Source organism: Magnolia sinica, chromosome 18 (assembly GCF_029962835.1).
Source record: "Magnolia sinica isolate HGM2019 chromosome 18, MsV1, whole genome shotgun sequence".
Lineage (NCBI taxonomy): Eukaryota > Viridiplantae > Streptophyta > Magnoliopsida > Magnoliales > Magnoliaceae > Magnolia > Magnolia sinica.
The window spans coordinates 8,116,708-8,136,744 of record NC_080590.1 but is presented as its reverse complement, the minus strand read 5'-3'; the positions used below and the strand labels follow the sequence as shown (position 1 = coordinate 8,136,744).

General features: G+C 39.4%; 1 protein-coding gene and 1 long non-coding RNA gene across 2 annotated transcripts; both read left to right on the top strand.

Annotated features, from left to right (window-relative positions):
• Positions 1-8,227: 8,227 nt before the first annotated feature.
• On the top strand, positions 8,228-11,173 carry LOC131233755 (clathrin interactor EPSIN 1-like). The gene is made up of 5 exons (XM_058230543.1): positions 8,228-8,352; positions 10,440-10,518; positions 10,739-10,807; positions 10,902-11,047; positions 11,104-11,173. The coding sequence occupies exons 1-5, from the start codon at positions 8,228-8,230 to the stop codon at positions 11,171-11,173; spliced, it is 489 nt and encodes a 162-aa protein (XP_058086526.1).
• LOC131233131 (uncharacterized) lies at positions 9,447-9,712 on the top strand. Its single transcript, XR_009165098.1, has 2 exons — positions 9,447-9,492; positions 9,611-9,712. It is a non-coding gene; the product is annotated as an uncharacterized LOC131233131 (long non-coding RNA).
• Positions 11,174-20,037: the final 8,864 nt, after the last annotated feature.

Genomic DNA, 20,037 nt, shown 5'->3' with positions numbered 1-20,037 from the left:
TGTGAGAAATCCTCACCTTCCGTTTTGTGAGTTAATTCCAGGACATGGTACGAAAATGAACCGTATCCAAAACTCAAGTGGGCCGTACTAAAGGAAAATGTGTTTAGAAAAATTCCTACCGTTGAAACCTACCTGGGTTCGACGGTGATGTTTACGTGTCATCCATACCGTTAATAACTTCATTCCTAATGGGATGAACTGAAGTCACAAATATTAACATGATTCAAAACACTTTTGACCCACGAATATTTTTACTGTGGACGTTCAATTATCATATTTTCGGCTCACTTGAGCTTTGTAAACGGTTCATTTTTGGCATCATGTTCTAAAATGAACTTACAAAATGGATAGACGGGAGGATTTCTCACAAACATGACAGTGGGCCCCACCTGAGTTACCTGCGCAGGAACTTCCTGTGAAAGTCTTTCGCAAATCCGCGTCCGTAATAAAACGTCCGAGCGTCCTCGCGAGAAATCAGATTGCCTACTGAGTTACTCAACAGGCTCTTCTTGTACGAGTAAACTTTGTTGAGACCACCTTGAATGTACGTGGTTTATCCACGCGGTCCACCCATTTTTCCCTGTAATTTAAGGGGTTGAGTCCAAAATTAAAGCATATCCAAAGATCAAGGGATCATGCCAATGAAACAGTGGGAATAATGATTTCCGCTGTTGAAACCTTTTTAAGCCCCTTAGTGATGTTAATTTATCATCCAACCTCTTCATAAGATCATAAAGACATTGACGAAGGGAAAACATAAATATAAGATTGATACAAAACTTCTATGGCCCTCCAGCAATTTTCAACGGTAGAAATTCAATTCAAAATTTTCGCCTCTTCTCCGAGAGTCTCTTCCGTACCTGAGAGAGAGAGAGGGAGAGATCCTCAAGACGCGATTGCAGCATCAGTGGAAATTCGAGTCCAATCACAAGTAGGCTGTCAGTGGCTGTGTTTGGATCGGATCGAGGACCGGTCGTCCCTTATCCAGGCCCTTTATTTGGAGAGGCCCACCTTCAAACCCGAAATTCATCGAATACACAGCTCTCAACGGCCAAAAAAGGGGCATGGACCCTGGCCTGGGCTGGGCCTCAATAGAGAAAGTTAGGAAACCTCAGTCGACCCAGCATATCACCAGTGACAGCCTTCATATGTTATAAAGAGAGAGGAATGATAACCTACAACTGATCGTACGCTACCACACACTTCCTTTTTCAGAAAGGGTTGTAAGGTGACGTACAATCCTTGATTGGGGATCATACCTCGGAGGGCACCGTGCTAGGGCGGTGGGCGTACGTGGTTGCTGACAGGCAAGGGCCCCACCAAGTGCAGATGTCTAAACCACACCAAATTTTAGGCTGTGGCGTGGCCAACCTAGGTCATGGATTGGCCTAATTTTTAGGTTCATGGATGGAAAACGGGTATTCCATAGAGAACAGATCGGGTACAGTTGATAGTACCATAACTTCAGTCCAAGCAAATCTTTCCTACCAACATGACCCATGTAGGAAATCCATACCGTTCAAATGGTAGATCCCACCATGAACATCAACTGGCACAAAAGTCAGGGGGTTTGGCTCATCAGGTAGCTCACACCACTGGAAATAATGGAATACCCATGGTCTGCCTCAGTATATAGGTGTGGCCCACTAGCCTTAATTTTGTGACTGGTAATCTTCATGGTGGGGCCAACAAATTTAATGGTATGGATTTTCCACCAAGATGTCAAGATGGTGAAAAAGAATTGGTTTGCAACAAGTTACCAACAGCACTTCTGGTTGTATCTGATCATTTCTCAATTTAAATCATTCTTCCAAAATATCAAAATATAACATATCATGTGAGATATGGGTCTCTCTTTTTCTTTTTCTTATTTTCTTTTTGTTGTGGATGGTTCATATTACATTTTCAGGGTCGTATGGACAAAGTATCAGATCGATTACCACCGACCTGTTGCCACTGAAAAGTGAGTTTATCTCATTTTAGTTAACAGTTAGAGATTTTGACAAGGATAAAAAATAATCTCTAAAACCCATAATTTACATATGACTTCTAGTACATAATTACAGTTAATATCATTTTTTCAATGCAGTCAGACAAGGCCTAGAGTATGTGGACATACATGTAGTATTTTAATCTTCATTTGGTAACCATCAAATCGTATAATGGATTGTTTATTACTGTTCTAATATACACATTATTGAGTTAAATTCCAATTGCAATTAGTCCCTCTAATAACCAGCGTGTTTTCTTACCCGAAAGAAAGAACAGGGAATGAAAGATTAGTGATGTCCTTTGAACTAAGGATTCTTGATCTAGTTGAGGTTGTTCATGCATTTTGTTCATTGCAAATTCCACCCCGGAACAGGGATGTCTTTATTTTCAGTCGCATCCTACAAATATTTTTATTAACCGATCACAGTCATGGGCGGCTTTCTTTAGGTTGATTCTGGTGCAATCTTTAGGTTAATCTCTAGGTTAGATTCTTTTTTAGAGCCTTATAGAATGTTCGATTGCCAAACCTAAATGCCTTTAATTTTACCAACCCACTGCAACAAAAAGAGGTAAAAACGGCATTTGCATTCCTCTTTCATCGGCGCTATGTAAGACCTACCCAACGGATATCTTACTGTATATTTTAAAAAAAAAAAAAAAAAACCCTACCGGCCTTGTAACACCCTGAAAATCGGGGGTCGAGCATAGACTCAATTCCCGAGTTCTAACGCATCACTTATGCAACATAGATAATGATGATTTAATGTTGTCCGTGTTAGTGAATTAAAGATGAATGGGATTAAGCCAAACAACATATCACACTCCAGAGACGAATAAATTTACACAAGCGGAAGACTGTGATTGATAAATATAACGTATAAGTTGTTGTAGATCTCCAGAGTGTGAAAATGTCACCAGGTTAACCATATACATATATACTCCGAAAGTGATCAAAATGAATATACAAGTGTGTCCTAAAATATAGAACAACAGTGCAAGGGCATCTAGTCAACATCCCAGAAATCCTCGTCGATCAGCACACAACTCACATAAACCCGCCTGAAAACTGCATGTAGGAGAACGCCTCCTCGTCATCCTCGAAGTCTGGCTCCGCCTCGTAGGCATTGTCATCACCTGCAGCTAAGACAGAGTCTGGTTGGTGTTTAAAACACCGTCCCACAACGTGGTAGTGAGTGATCAACTCAGTGAAACTATAAAGCAAAGATTAACATGTTATCAATTCAATCAAGCAGTAATGATAAAGCAATACAGCAAACATGTCCTACATACTCTTATTAATGCAAGAATGATATGCGATAATGATGCATGCCCTTGCCTGCACTCCCTCAGCGTCTTCATCTTACGACGTGTATGGCAACCACCCGAAAGTGCTCTTCCTCACCAAAGCACATGCAATGCGGTGCATGCTCATGTTAGCCAATACTTAATTAGATTTATTTATGCAGCAGTTTTGGGAAGCTAAGGTACCTCCCTTGTATCATTTCTCAAAAAATGATCCATTCTAGGGTCGTCAGTCCTAGCTAGTCTCATACGATATTGCGGTTCTAGGTTGCTACAAAGGACTCGTCACCTAATCAGTGTAGGCCTAGTTTATACTCTAGTTGTTATGGAAAGGCTCGTCGCCTCAACACAATTTCAGAGTATGCTCGAGGTCACTACAAAGGGCTCGTCACCTGATCAGTGTAGGCCAACAGCTCGAATACAGTGTCTCATACCACCGTATTCGACTCACGAGGCGGTGTTGCTCACTGGTCACTATGGGGAGGCTTGTCGCTCCAGCGTAGGCCGACAGCTCAACCACGGTGTCCCATACCACCATGTCTAGCTCATGAGTCTTAGCAGATCGAGGTACCAAGGTTAATGGGGTTTTCACTGGTGAGTTTGGTACCTTAGGTTCAAGCAATAGCGTTCATATATGGTGAACATACATCGGGTCAATCGGGTTACTTGACGAGCTCGACTGGTACGAGCGTACGTCGAGATTATCGACATGAAGTGCGTAAGCACTCCGTGTGGCTTAACCACTGTCGACAAACTCCGTACGACTCGGATTCCTCGAACACATCTGTTGTAGCGAAGCTAACTCAACCACTCGCTCGGGAACTGTTATCGATAGCCTGGACTATGTAGTAGTCCCAAACGCATGTAAATATAACAAGATAACACATGTGGTAGGCATATCAAAGTTAAACAATTAATTCAAGTAACGTAACCAATTGTACATTTCACAAAATACAAGGTAAACATACTTTGCACAATTGCGTTTCATGCTAAATCATACAAATTTAATCTAAGTTACATGAAGGGATATTAACACATAGCTAAGGTAGTTAGAATCTCACCTCAACACCTATATAGCATACACTTTACTAAATATTTACTCATCTAGACATTTTCACAAACACTTAGACTACACACATCAACATACGTGACGTATGTTGATCACAACATGTATTAGGGCAAATCCTTTCACTAAGAAGTTGTCACAAATACAACACGCATATATCCACGACGGATAATCATGGCAAGCAGGGATTCAAATTCCATACTCATTCAATCATTTTCACAAACACTTAGACTACACACTTCAACCTACACGGTACAACTCAGTTGTCACGTATTCAATAATCATATGTTCATGGTGAATAATCATGACAAGCACAAAACCAAATTTCTGACATATCCCGCCATTTCAACCTACACATGGAATAACCTATATTCAACATAGTTCATATATAACTGTAAAGCGAGGAAAACAGCGTATCTAACATGTGAAACGGCAACCCGGTCGGTTATAAATCATTAACCGACATTGAAAGCCTTGAAAACCATAACCTATGTGTTTATAGTCCATACCTTTCGCCGGTAAACTCGTAACAGATTCAGTTTGAACACTCTGCCTTCGTCTACGACACAACGACAACCTATAGTATGAAATAGGTTATCTATTTCATCACATACCCTATTTGAATCCCTAAAACAGATTAGGGTTAAGATTTATTATCCGAAAATGGAATCAAAATCGCCGGAATAGCGATACGGTAGTGGTAGCTAAGCATGTGGAACAACGAGATTGAGTCCCGAGAACAATCTCTCACACACTCTCTCTCTCTTCCTCTCTCTTTCCTTCTCTTTTCTCTTTCTTCTCTCTCTCGGGTTTGCAAATTCGTATGTGAAGGGAAAGAGAGGGTTTAAGGCCCTTATATAGGCTCAAACGTGAGCTCTATGGCCCCAGGGCCATAGTATACTTATGTTATAACCAAAACACATCTGTTTCGACTCAACGGAACACTTCTGGAAGCTCATTTTCTGCATGCGATCGGACTTAAGTTCCCTAACATTGGATGTAAGTCAGGCTAAGTTTTCGGTCTGATCGGATTTACAGATCGACCGCGGCGGACCAGTTTCAATTCAACGGTCATCGGTACTCGATCAGGGTCACAAGTGCACTAACATGGGTTGAAAATTTTTTCTGATCCGAGGGTGTAATTGAGTCAGATTTTGACGATCTAAATCCTTAGATTTGGCCCGCAAGTGAGACGACTCAATTCACTAAGTTTCAGTTCTCTTTCTAAAGGTATTCGCGTTTCTCACACACTTTGCTCCGAGCTAAAGTTGTGCGTTTCTAGATACTATTAGGACTTGATTTCCGAGGTGGTAGTCAAGTCCAGCAAGGCAGTGATAACCATATGGTTTTGTAGTAATCAGACTTTCGACGCGTGGTCCAGGTCCGATACGGAGTTTCGGTGTGCTCCCGAGAGCAACTGGGATTAGAGATTGATCCTAAGTTTTAAGGTAATGTAGCGGTAATGATTCTGCACGTTTTGGGTCTTGCAGATCATATTTAAAGTGATGAATGCTAATTTCACAGGTACTTTAGTTTAACACTAGCTAATTCTCGCCTAATTTCTAAAGGATTTGGTCCTGAGTGATTTCTGCCTGAGGTGAAACTTGAGTCTTTGTATGGATTTTTTCGAGACGTTACAGGCCTACCCTCATGGCCTACCCTCATTTCGTTCTTAGCTCCCGCGCGACTCTCTCCTTCTTCCTACCCCCGACTCTCTCTCTCTCTCTCTCTGCAACTCCACATCTCTCTCCTTCTACCAGCCCCTGACTCTATCTTCTCTCTCTGCTGTCATTTTGGAAGAAGGCCCCTGTTTTTAGACTGGTTTTCCGAAATTTTCATTTGGGCAAACCACCCTAATTTCAAGGCTTACGATCAAGCCGTCATTAAGTTCAGGTGAGTCGATGCAGAGATCAATTTCAACCTTAGGGTCTGTTTGGATGCCTATAACTTTTTTAAGTTGTAAGAAAGTTACATGTAACTTACTTACAGGTGTAAGTAAGTTACAAGTAATCCTGTTTAGATATAAGTTGTAACTTACTTACAGATAACTTACTTTTTGTGTTTAGATAACTTGTAACTTTATTACAAGTAAAAAGTTCTATATTCACACTAATTAGAGCTTGAAATAGAGAATCGTTGAAAAATCAAACTTACACGTAAAAAAGATTGGATAAAATTATTCTATTTTATCAAGCCCATGTAAATGAATAGTTTAGTTGATTCTTAAGCTAAACAAATCAACAGGTGGGTAATAAAAGTGGGCTCACCTCTTCAAAATGCGTGTAATATAGAAAAAAAAACTTGAGGTAAGATATCCAAGCAAAAATTTCCCACCGAAGTCACTTTTGTTGGCAAGGATCAATTAAAGAGAAATCACAAGCATAGGTAGCTGCTTCCACCAAATTCTGCATCAGTAGTTAAAATCTCAAAGTAGGACATTATTAAAATGGACCAATATCAAGGGACTATTTAAAACCAAAAATCTTAACACTTCGATGTGCCCTCGATTTCTCACCATTTGATAACATGCAAGAATCCAGATGCAAATGGAACTTGGGACAGTTTGAAAATAAATATGTTAACAATGCACTGGGCACTCAATTTCAAAACACATGAGGACGTGCAGGAATCTTAATGCAAATAGAAATTGGGAGTGTTTAAAAAACCATACGTGAAAACAGATTTGGGACCTATACGGGGACAAGTTGCACTGACCAACAAGCCCCACTTATACAAAATGAACAATGGAATGTGGGCCCCACTATGATGTATTTGTTTTATCCACACCATCTATCCATTATTCTAGATCATTTTAAGAAATTAACCCAAAAATAAGGTACATCAAAATCGCAGGTGGACCAAATCACTGGAAATAATGTTGATTGAAGGCCCACCATTAAATACTTTCGGTAGGCCACTGATGTTTTGGATCAAACCGATATTTATTTTATTCCCTTCATCCAGGTCTTTCTGACCTAATCAACAGGTTGGATGTGAAACAAACATTACAGTGGCCCAAGGAGCGAGTTTTTTAATGGTGGACTTTCAATCATTACTATTTTGTGTGGTGTGGTCCACCTGAGATTTAGATATGCCTCATTTTTTGAATCAAGCCCTAAAACAATCCAAAATCATGAATGGATGGCATGGATAAAACAAATACAAGATGGTGGACCCCACAGACCATCGGACATTACCCACGCCTCTAGCCAAATTGCCTCCGTCAAACCCTGATGAAAAAAAAAGGGAAAGGAAAACAAAACAGAGAGAGAGAGAGAAAGGGGTTTTCTAACCCTGCTGAAGCTGGATCGGAGAGGGAGAAGGAGACTGGGAGAGGGAGAACGAGACTGAGAGAGGGAAACGGAGGCCTTCACTCTGTCTGAGAAGGTAGGTACGCTCCTTCAATGCGGGTGCAATTCTTCCCAACGATTTTCATTTCAAAATTTCCAACAGTTACCTGTACCAAAGATACAGGTAACTTGAAAAACGACTCAAGTGCCTATAAGATTTTCGCTTCTTTCTCCTGTAAGAAAGTCACAAGTTGAGAGGAAGTTACCTATGACTTTCCTCCCCCAAACACCAATTGTAACAAAGTCACCTGTAACTTTGTTACATTTTAGAAAAGTTACAGGCATCCAAACACGCCCTTAGTGATTTTGATGAAGATTTGAAACAGATAAGAGTCTAGATTTCATCAAAACCTTAGTGATTTACAATGTTGAAACCCTAATTAGGGATTTACTATGTTGAAACCCTAATTAGGGATTTTTCTATGTTGCTTGATAATACGTAGAAACGATTTGTCGTGTGAAATGATTTCACACTCAGTGCTGGTATACTTCCTTGCATTTCTATTTTTTATGGGAAATGGTTTCCGCACAGGGTGACTTCAGCTTTGATGAACAGACTTGGAAGACCATCTCTTCATTCATGAAGCAGTTGATTTCCAGTCTTCTGACCGTCGATCCTCACAGAAGACCACTGCACAAGAGGTATATAGCATGACCATTAGTACTCCATTCATGTTACATTAGCTATTTATGCTCAAATCTAAAAGGAAGATGGAACAATGTATCCTAACAGGAAGGATATCAATAGTGATTAACAAGATTCTGCGGGCATTTTTCCTGTGACTTGGAGGTTTCATCCACTAGAACATTGTTTACCATCGTTCTAGAGTCTTCTGTGTTTTATGTACTAGAGTTTTGCCATCTGTTCCCTGTAGCATCTTTCCTGCTAGTGAGCTGGGATGTAATCACAGGTCTCCAAAATGTTGACGGTTTGATGATTTTTGTAGAATCCTATTTAGACCTGAATTTGAGGTTTGTTGCATGCTCTTGGAGCTAATTTCATGAGTATGGATCATTTGGTTACAAATTTGTTGTATGTATTAAAACTAAAGCTTTTTCCAATTCATTCATACATGATATCTGAGGTTTGCTAATTCCACAGCCTGTGGGGACCATACACAGGCCCACGTGTCACAATGTGACATGTGTGATATCTGATCTTTCCATCAGATGAGGTACTTTGTTCAGATTGCATGTCTGGCATAAAAATAAGGCCACTTCACACCTCAGGTGGGCCACAGAATATCAAAACAAATGAATGGATAGACATTTTTTTAACTGTCAATTTAACTTGTACATTGTGGCCCACCTTAAGTGTGAACTTGTCTGATATTTTTCAGGCAGAAGGTATAAGCATTATTTCCAACCTTATTGAAAGCTCAGCCCAAAGATGTGTTTCATACTTGCACCTGTGCTTCTGTGTGGATGTCTATGGATTTGCATGCGTGTGGAATTAACACACCTCATGATATCATATGCCCTTGTTACGTTTCAAATGGAATAAGGGTATTCATAAAACTAAAACAATACTAAATCAAAGATTGCTTTAAAGAAAAGCAGCTTTAGATTGGAGGGACCCTACAAAACACTATGGCTAAGAACACCCTTTACCACTGGGAGTGTTGCAGGTGAGTTCCTTTCCTCATTAGTGGAATACTAACTGCGATTTGATTTCATAGTGCTTCCAATCATTTGCTTATTGTCTATCCGTTTATTACATCGGTTGCTGTTATTTTGTGTAGAGATCATGGTAAAGGCGAGGAGTCAGTTCAAGGAGCGCAGGTGCATTTATATTGTCACTGGCCAATGGTTTTTTGTTGTTGGACACTGTTTCTTCTTAGTGTTAATAGGGGAATTTTGATTTGTTACTCTTCTGATTTTGCTCTGCTTCATTATACAGCACAGCTACAAATGTGGAGATTGAGCTGCCTGTACCTGCAGATGCAACAACCCCCAATATAAGGACTTCCATGGGTTCTGCAGCATACGCACCTGAAAATGATGCGTTGCTCTGGAAAATAAAATCCCACGGGCAACCCAACTCGAGCCCGGTGTAAATTGTTGGTGAGACGACTGTAACTAGTCCTCAGGCAAACTCACTGGTCTGATCTTCTTCCATCTTCACCACCCCTTTCTCCAACCACACTCCTGACCAGAAGCAAACCATCCCACAAATTTGCCCACCCCAAAGATCCAAACTACAACTTGCTCGCAATCATCCAACTTTGTTTCTTCTTCAAACATTACAATGTTCCACATTCACTGTCAAGTCGTTTGTTGTCAGCTTAGGTATTAGATGTGGGTCCATAGACCTTTTCAGGAGTTTTTAAGAGTGTTAGATGTGTGGAATGTCATCACTGCTCAAATGTGGTTTCAGAACTTGCATTAGTGAAGGTATGGTGGACTTTCATGCGCAGCAAATCTAAAACTTTTGAAGTTTGGTGGTGTTGCACTTGGTTACTTTGTTCTATACCGACTGGCCCATTTGGGGGCATTTTTACATTTGACAGGTTCTTGATGCAACCAGTAATGAACCCTGGGGTCCTCATGGGTCTACCTTAGCAGAAATTGCACAGGCCACCAAAAAATTGTAATATCCAACTTCTGTGTTCTTTGAATTCTATCATGTGCTTAATCATGTAGCTTTACATTCCTCTTGGGAGGCATGACATGCTGCTTATGTTATGAACATGAATTATTGTCATTTTTATTTTATTTTTTCTGTTCAGCACTGAATGCCAGATGGTTATGAATGTACTCTGGACAAGATTGACTGATACTGGCCGAAACTGGCGCCATGTTTATAAGGTACGGCTACTCTTTCGTGCCACTTTCCATGTCTTGCATGTCCATTTTTATCATTATCTTTTATCAACAACCAAAATTTTCTTTTGTGTGAAAAATGAATGATATCCATATTTATCAATGCAATGGTCTAGTTCAAAGCGTTTATTCCTTTCTCAGACTTCATTCTTTTCAAGAGTTTTTCTCTTGTATATCAACTGTGAGAAACATCTCCCCCTCACAGGCATTGACTGTAATAGAGTATTTAGTGGCGAATGGATCGGAATGTGCAGTTGATGACATCCAAATCTCAGTAAGGAGTCTTTTATATTTTGCTAATTGTTGCAGTTTTCAATTCTAGTGACATTGATTGTATTTGTTTTCCTGATTTACTCCTATTTGTGAAGTCAATCTCAGGTTTTGAATATGTTGAGCCTAATGGAAAGGATATGAGAATCAACGTGCGAAAGAAGGTTGAAACCATTTTGGCCCTCTTGAATAGCAAGGATAAAATACAAGAAGTCAGAAACAAAGCTGCTGCAAACCGTGATAAGTGAGTATTAGATATAATAATGTTCGTGTGACATTATTATATCTGGTTGTAAACAGGGGCACCTTCTGTGATTTGAGGCTTCATCTCATCATCAATAATGCCAAGTTTGCTCTTTTACGTCAATAGATAAAACCCAAGATTTCTGCACCCATATTCACTCTACAACCGTCATTACTGTCTGACTGCTGCACCCTTCGTGTATTCCAGATCATATAAATGATGGTCCACATTCAAATATTGCATCAATTGTAAAAGTAGATATAACATTTACATACCAATTCATGCATTAATTTTGAATTCTTTCCTCTCTTGCTTTTCTTAATATACTGATGAAGGCATTGCCTTCGTTTATTGTGATTGGTTCATATTTAAAGATCCTTCTGGTGTTGTTGTTACAACCCAGGCTGAAAATGTAAAGATTCTTCTTTTGTGGGTCACAGATATCTGATGTGGTTGATGAGGAAGTCTGCAAGCTGGATGAAAAGTTCAAGGAAGGGAGTCATCTTCGAGTTCATGTTCGTGTTTTTGGCTTCAAGCATCTATAAGGATTGACAATGGATGTTTTAAAGGTTACCTAGTTTATTTTCCCCTAGAATAGCAAAAAGTGAGTTTGGTCTGGTCCCATCCACTATTGGTCTATTAGATCAGCAGTTTAGATTATCTACATGGACCCCACTTCTCCAAAATCAATGGTCATACTATTACTCTAGAAAAAGGTTATATTTTTGTTTTGTTTTTTGTTTATTTTCTGACTTAGACCTTGAATCTTTTCTTTTTTGTTTTTGTGTGTGTATGTAGTGTTTCTAATTGTCTTACAAATTCCCTGCTTTATCATCAAACAGGTGACACTGGCACACTTCCTCTTCTTTGCCATTATTATATTATGTCAAGGTAAATTCAAGACAGATCTGTGTTTTACATGTCACAGCCACTTAGAACATAATGAATGGTGATTTGGAGTGTGAGTTAATTTTAACTGCTAACTAGTGCTGATGCCTTTTATTGCTACACAGCTCACTAAAGATCGACAGAAGAAACCAATCCCTTGGAAACAATGGCAATCATTAGCAACAAGGAGATCATTGGCATTAACCATGTGGGTCACCTTTTCTTTTCTTTTTTTTTAAACTTTTTGATAAGAAAGATTTCCTCTATGGCTACGAATTGTGGGTGGCAATGACCTCTATAGCTACGGATTTAATCCGTAGTAGAGTTTTAACGAGCTACACTACCATTGACTACGGTCGCATGTGGAACTAGTCTTTAGCTACGGATTTTATTCATAACTTTAATAATGTGCAGCGGCCAGACAACCGTCAGTAAAAGTCCTGGCCGCCGGTAAATCCTTTCCGACCGAGGCTTTACCGGCTGTTAGCTGACCGCGGGCAAAGGATTTGCCAGCGGTCAAAGGCTAGTTTTCTTCTAGTGGGCCACCTGATAAGATGACCAGGCTGATCTTCCTCGTGGTGGGGGCTCACCTTTTGCATAGCAGTGCAAATACCTGAGCTTCTATTAATTAATAAAATATCCATTGATAGACTGTACCAACGTGGGCCCTGGTTTCCACTGGTGATCCATCTGGGCCATTCATAGCATACACTGCAAACATGCCGTGTACCAAAACTCAAGTGTGACATAGTGATGGCTGTTGATCAGATGATTCCTATTATCAGATTGTTGTTGCATTTGTACGGTAACCCATGAATTGTGTTTAGACCTAATGAACAGTCCAGATCCATCGATGGACGTGTCTAAATGTCCAATGGATCATGTTGTTTAATTTGAAGCGTGCCAGAAGAACATGTATCAAGACGCCGAACGGATTTGTTACAAATAGAAGAAATCTAGAATTTATTGAAATAAAACAACTAGGGTAGATTACGTGTGGCCCATCAAACACGTGTGGATTACAAGCCAGTAAGAAAAGCATCTTCATTAGGAGTAGGTGCAACACCCGCAGGTGAAGTGCAGAAGCGCTGCAGCAGTCATGCATATGTGGGCCCGATAGGTGGGAGCTTGAACATCTTCAACAGGCAGTCGAGGTCGAGTTCTTCGATGGCCTTACAAGATGCCGGGCCTATGTGGATCTGATGTTTACGGAGAGACTTGAAGATCTCATGCACGCATCCTGGTACGTAATTAAGTGGGTTTCCAACAAACTTTGATCTTTGGGATTACAATAGGAGGTGGCAGGAACGTCCCTGGCCTTGTCACCTGTAACCGTTCATCATCGGGTCCTACCCTTGCTAGCGTGGGCCCAACGTACGTGCAGGCCAAGATCAAGATCAAGATCAAGATGGCAGATAAGATTTTCATGGTGCAGATCTCTCTCTCTCTCTATAGTGGGGTGTAGAAGGGATGGGATTTATATAGTTGTGGTAACAGTTTGGATATGCTCTCTCTTTTTAACGAAGAGAGTTACCATATATGCATGTGTTACAACCGTTAATTTTTACTGTTACAACCATTTATTGTGACATGTGTAGACACCAGAGAGTGATCACCATCACAGAGGAATGAGGTGGCCCCACCATCAAATATGGGCGAGTTACACTTATCGGGTGGGCCACTATGTACGAAACGATGGACTTCTAGTCTAATTAAGAAAATGTTTCAAAATACTACCTCGTTAATATTATATTTACATTCTAATGCCTTTTTAAATAAACTTTTCATTAAATTATTTCTCTTTTTTTTAATATAAAATAACAAAAATACCAAAATGTAACTACGGACTCGATTGCGCTGTATAGAACAAAGCATTGTTCAGTACTTGATGTGGCTTATGCCCCACCATGTGTTATGTCTACACCATCCATTCATTTTTATTTTTATTTTATTTATCGTCTTAGCATATGGACTCAAAAAAGAGGTAAATCCAAAGTTCAAATAAATAAGTAGATTTCTCATGAACATAAAGGGTGCACACTTTCTATGGGAGGAAGTATCTGTGATCAGCGTCCCTAGAGCTGCCAGTAGTGGGCGGCTCTGGTACATAATATGTGAGCCCCAACATGATATATTTGTTTTATCTAACTGTCCATCCATTTTTCAGTTCATTTTAGGATTAGTTTTTTTCAAAAATGAGTCAGACCCAAACATCTGGTGGACCATCCTAAAGGGAAACGGTAAACGCTCATCATTAAAAACTTCCTCGAGCCCATTGTAATGTTTATTTTTCATCTGACATGTTGATTAGGTCTCACACACTTGGTTAAAGGAAAAAACACAAATTCCAGCTTTATCCAAAACTTTTGCGGCCCTCAAAGAGGTTTTTAATGGTGGGCATTCAATGACCACTGTTTTCTAAGGTGTGGTCTACCTGATATTTGAATCTGACTCATTTTTTTATCATACCATAAAATCATACGGAAAATGAATGGACAACATGGATAAAACACATTCATCATGACGGGGCCACAGAGCATCCAGCTACTTGCACAGTAGGTAGGCAGTCCGTGTCAAAAAAAGATCGTTTTTAATGTTTTTTTTTTTTTTTTTAAATCTTTTTAAAGCAATTTTAAATATCAAAAAATACTTCTTAAATATGGTATTCACGTTTAACTAATTAATGAAGCATAAGAAATGAGAAAAAACCAACGGAAGGTATTTTTTAAGTACTTATATTTTGTTAAACTCATATAGAATCGTTGCTGTAAAAACCAGACCAAAGGCCGATCAGATACGTATCCGATCTTCACTTACGTTTAGAATCGGCCGTTGATCATCCATCACTTTTTTAACTTTACCATTTCTTACTATTGATCTCTAATGTGAGCCTAATCGTTGATCATTCACTTTCACTAGTTTTGACCGTTGATCTTCCATCATTGCTAACTTGAATCATCGATCAGTTATGGTTAGAACGATCCATTGATCGTCCGCCACCACTAGATCCAACCATTGACCATTCATCATTGTGGAATTGCTTTGCCATTTCTTACCATTGATCTCTTATCCGGGCCTCTTGTTGATTGATCCTTTATGAATTAACCATTGGTTGTTGATCCTTACCATCCACTGTGTCTTGGCTCACTTGATAGCTTATACACCGTCTAATCACTTTTAACAATATGGGCCGTTAAATTTCACTTTGAGATGTTGGGTGTTGGTGTGAACAATGTGGACTATTAGATTATATACTTTTCATAATAGGATCGTGCCCTCGACAGTTTGGCCCCACACTTAAATGATTTAATTTGAGTTTCATGGACAATGTACGGCTTTTATCAAGCACAAACCGTTACATTTAGAGGTGGCAATGGGTCATCAATGGCACTGGCCCGACTACCCAGAATTGGGCTGAACCCAACCCAACCTGCCCATGTAGGTCATCAATGGCACTGGCCCGACTAGCCAGAATTGGGCTGAAACCAACCCAACCTGCCCATGTAGGACATCAATGGGATGTACCGGGTGATGGTGCTCAAGTCAAAACCCAAGATAAAATAAAGAAGTATCATTGTTTTTTGTTTTTTCGCCGTGTGTACATAACCTTGATTAGGCTCAACCACGTCATGCATAGCTTTAGCGTTGAACTCCATTCTTATATCTATTAGATCTGTATTGCGGAATTGACAGATCATTTATGCATCAATAATGGAGATTCAATGTCATAACCTTAAAGCGTACTTGATTAAGAAGACATTCCAAATGTCTCGATGTAGCCGACGGGAATCTTAATCTTCTGTACCTCACACCCTTATGAGAAGCTCTCAATGGAACTAGGATTTTCTTACTTGTATTGGTGAGGGAACTAAGACTTGCATTTATAAGAAAGATGGTTAGAACCTTACCCATCACACTTCTCCCCTCTATGGTCTTCATAACATAGGTTTCCATATCTGGCTTAATAACCGTGTATAAGAGCAGGGTCCAAGCATCTCACCTTACACCTATTTACAATGATCACAACTGGTGGGGCTCACTAAATTACTCAATCTAAATAATTCAACGGTCAGATTTAAATCGATGATCATGTGTGGCCCACCTAATAAAATTCTTACAAAACCTAGTTCGGTTATAACAGCTGATCCAATTGGCTCAGTTGAGCTTGATGTTTCTGTTGTGTCTTGTAAAGTTAATATATATGTTAATCTTAAACATTGATTCAATGATGTGTGTGTGTGTGCGTGTATCTTAAGTTTCATGGTCATCTAACATTTTGTAAGAAAGGCTTGTGATTCTTATCATTCTTATTTAGTTATTCTGTGAGGGAATTGATGATAAGTCAATATGGAATTAGCCTCCATCATTGGGTCTGATGATGAATCGATGTGCTTGTGCCATATCCATATGAGAGTGTAAGTGTGCCATGCATGTGAATAAGCTCCTAGCATTGAACTTAATGACCCAACATGAGAATTGGATCCGACAAAACGGATGGACAACATGGATGTAGACTACATATATCAAGGTGGGCCCCATAGTAAGGGCCGCATTGTCTTTAGGGCCTGTTTGGCCAGTGATATTAAGTTGTATTAAATGGGATTGCATTACTAACCCCATTTTGAAATACCGAATGGCATGTTTGGAAGGAGTGTGAGATGGGATTAAAATTAACTTTGTAGGCTTTGGAAAATGAGCCTATATCAAGGATGATGAAGTTTTGTTTCATCCGGGTTCAATCCAAATGCAATTTGTAAGTAAATCCTGAGATTTACTTTTTAATGTATATATTCCTATTAGAAAACATGGGATGCACCCAATCCAGGATAATACCGTACACATGTATTTATTGCAACTTTTACAATTCCATCTACCTTAATCCTACCTAATGCTGCTGGCCTAATCGACTCCTATACCAATTAATGGGTTCCATTTTTTTCTATTTTATATCCACGCCTTCCGTTCAACCAAAACAAAAACACCCTGCAATGCACACAAACATTTCAAACAAATCATACCAAGAATCATCTTTCCATTATAAAATAAAATAAATAAATAAATAACCAAATGGACCATTGAACTCTTCTGCAACAAAAAACCTTTTATTATTATTATTTATTAGTATTATTAAAAGAGGAAAATACAAGCATTATTTGAGTCAAGTGGTCCAAAACCATGTCCCATATTCTACTCTAACAATCTTAGCTAATAAAACCCATTTTAATGAGGAGTAGGTGCAACCGCTCGATACATGTTACAATAACTCCTGATCTGGGTTTCGATCTGACGCTGCTCTTTTGTGGCTTTGTATCTATCAAAAATCACAGGAAAACATTTCTCTGCGAGCACATTAACGATGAGACAACATATATAGCTCACCTTCGGCTCTTTCCTCCTAATCGTTGAAATCTCATCAAAGCAGCGGACATCGAAAGCAAACCCACATCTCGCCAACTCAGCGTCAATGGGTGGAAATTCGAACCTATGTGATGGCTCTGATGCTGGTTGAGGTGGCAATGCAGATGCTAGGCTGTGGCCCACTAATGCTGCCACACATGCTATGATCAGGACAGTTGAAATCTCGCTTGATCTTACCATGATGGCCCACTTGTATTTTTGTTACTCTATGTCTTCTTGATCTCCTTGTTTTTCTTCTTATTTGCTTTGTGTGAAGCACAGAGAGATTTTTGAAGAATTTATAAGAGTTTTGGGAGTTGCGTTTTTACTTGCATTTATTTTGCATGCATCTGTAACTCCATACAACGTGCTTTTTTTTTTTTTCGTTTCTTGTCTTACGTTAGCTTTACTATTACAAGTATCGACGATATTTTAAAATATCGTGATATTATCACGAAATTTGGTCAATAAATCTCGTGGTAAATATTGTAATATTTTCTAAATCTTGGGAGTTTTTTTTATTTTCGCCGTTTCGACGTGATTTTAATGAAAAAACTGTTTTGTTTTCAACTAGATTTCCTGAACATATCCCGAGAAATTCCAGAGAACGAGATTTGCCACTATTAAGAAGCCCGGTCTTGTAGGCTGTGGACTATTAGTGTGAACTCTCAGTCTCATGGTTGGGGCATTTGTATGGATGATCGGGACCGTTCAAGAGGCAGGTCCTACCACGAACAGTACAGAATAAATTACAAGTTGACAAACGCAATACCAGGCCATTCAATTCTATGGACGGATAAAATCGTAAATTGGTCAACGGTTTCTTTATATTGAAGTCCACTTTTTCGAATGGTTAGGATCATGTTTATGGGAAACCAGGAGTGACCACGGTCCACTCGTGGTGGGCCCTAACTCGGCCCAACTGGCAGACTCTGATTTCACTTTTGGTAGTACGTAAGACTACTAGAAACCTTTGCACGCGGAGGGAAACGTACTGTTGAAAGTTAATTATCATGCCTCAAGATTGTGGACCACATAGATGGAACAGGTGTACGATGATCTGAACCATACATCATGTGGATTATGCCAATAATTGAATGTAGACCAAATTTTATTTTATTAGGATAGCTTAATCGTACAATAAATGGGTCTTTTTTTCACTTAATAGGAACCGTTGGTGGTTTTTGTCTATTAGTGTCAGTTTGTATGCCATCAAGTGTAAATGGCTAGAACTGTCTAAACACTGATTTTTTGTATTATGGTCCAATCACTATTGGAAGGACCAAATGGACGGTCTCGATCGCATCCTTATATGCCACGTATTCAGAATGACATGTGGGCACGGAATCTGCTGTCCTTAATGTCAAGAATAGTAAATTGAAAGGCTGAGTATGCTTTTACCATTGAGTTAGGAGAAGCTTTCTCGTTAGAAGTCCAAAGTGGGGCCCATGCATTGGTAATCCTAACCACTTATCTTTTGCCTCCGCCAGGGATGAATTATACTATATAAAAAAATCTACATTAGGACAATCCTAGCCATTTGATTTGTGGCCAATAAATAGATGGTTAAGAACAGAAATACAGCAATGGTCCAAAGTTGGGGGCTAGTATCTTTCAATCCAGTCAATCCGGAATGTTTTTGGAGCATGTTCTATCCACCGGCCACTTAAACAATGATGTGGCATTCTTTGATGTACTCCAGCAGTATTGCCAAAATGTCCTCTTTGTACATTCATGCATATCTTGAATTACACCGCTGGGATCTATCCAGATCCCCGGTAACTTAAACTTACTTTGATTAGTTTTAGTAAGAAATGGTGACAATAAGGATTAACAAAGGAAGCGGATTGCGTACTGAGTAACTCAGTACCCTTAGCGTACTGAGTAAACAGTGTGGGGTCCACTGTTATTTATTTATTTTATCTACTCCGTTAATCCTTAAACTTACTTTGATTAGTTTTAGTAAGAAATGGTGACAATAAGGATTAACAAAGGAAGCGGATTGCGTACTGAGTAACTCAGTACCCTTAGCGTACTGAGTAAACAGTGTGGGGTCCACTGTTATTTATTTATTTTATCTACTCCGTTAATCCAAGTTAACAGATAATTTTAGGGCTTGATCCCAAAAACAAAGCAAATTAAAATCCCACGTAGACTACACCACAGGAAACAGTTTGATTGAACCTCTACCATTGAAAATTTTTTGGAGGTCAAAGAAGTTTTGGATCAAGCTGATGTTTGTGTTTTCTCTTCATCCATGTCTTTGTTATCTTATAAACAGGTTGGATGACAAATAAAAATTACTTTAGACCCTAGGTAGGTTTCAACGGTGGAAATCATTATTCCACACTATTTCCTGTCTAATGGTCCTCTTGAGGTTTGGATTTACTTCAATTTTGGGATCAACCCCTAAAATTAGCAGTAAAAATGGATGGACGGTGTGCATAAACCACATAAATTCACAGTTGGCCCAACCGAGTTTACTCAGTACGATGAGAGCATACTGAGTAACTCACTACCCAATCCGATTTCATCAACAAATACATGATATACACCCATCCTCAATCATTTTTGGCAAGAATGTTCATGTGAGATTCGATCGGGAATATCTTCGATGGAACCGTCACAGGCACCCTCTCTCAACTGATAAATACTCCCATACCATTTTTGCCATATCATTTTAGGATCCCAGCCCAAACATTAGG

Excerpts from the sequence above, each read along its gene's own strand:
- LOC131233755 (XM_058230543.1), top strand. The coding sequence starts at position 8,228 with ATGGTTTCCGCACAGGGTGACTTCAGCTTTGATGAACAGACTTGGAAG. Across the intron at positions 8,353-10,439 it reads AGAAGACCACTGCACAAGAG|CACTGAATGCCAGATGGTTA; the intron begins GTATATAGCATG and ends TTTTCTGTTCAG. Across the intron at positions 10,519-10,738 it reads ACTGGCGCCATGTTTATAAG|GCATTGACTGTAATAGAGTA; the intron begins GTACGGCTACTC and ends TCCCCCTCACAG.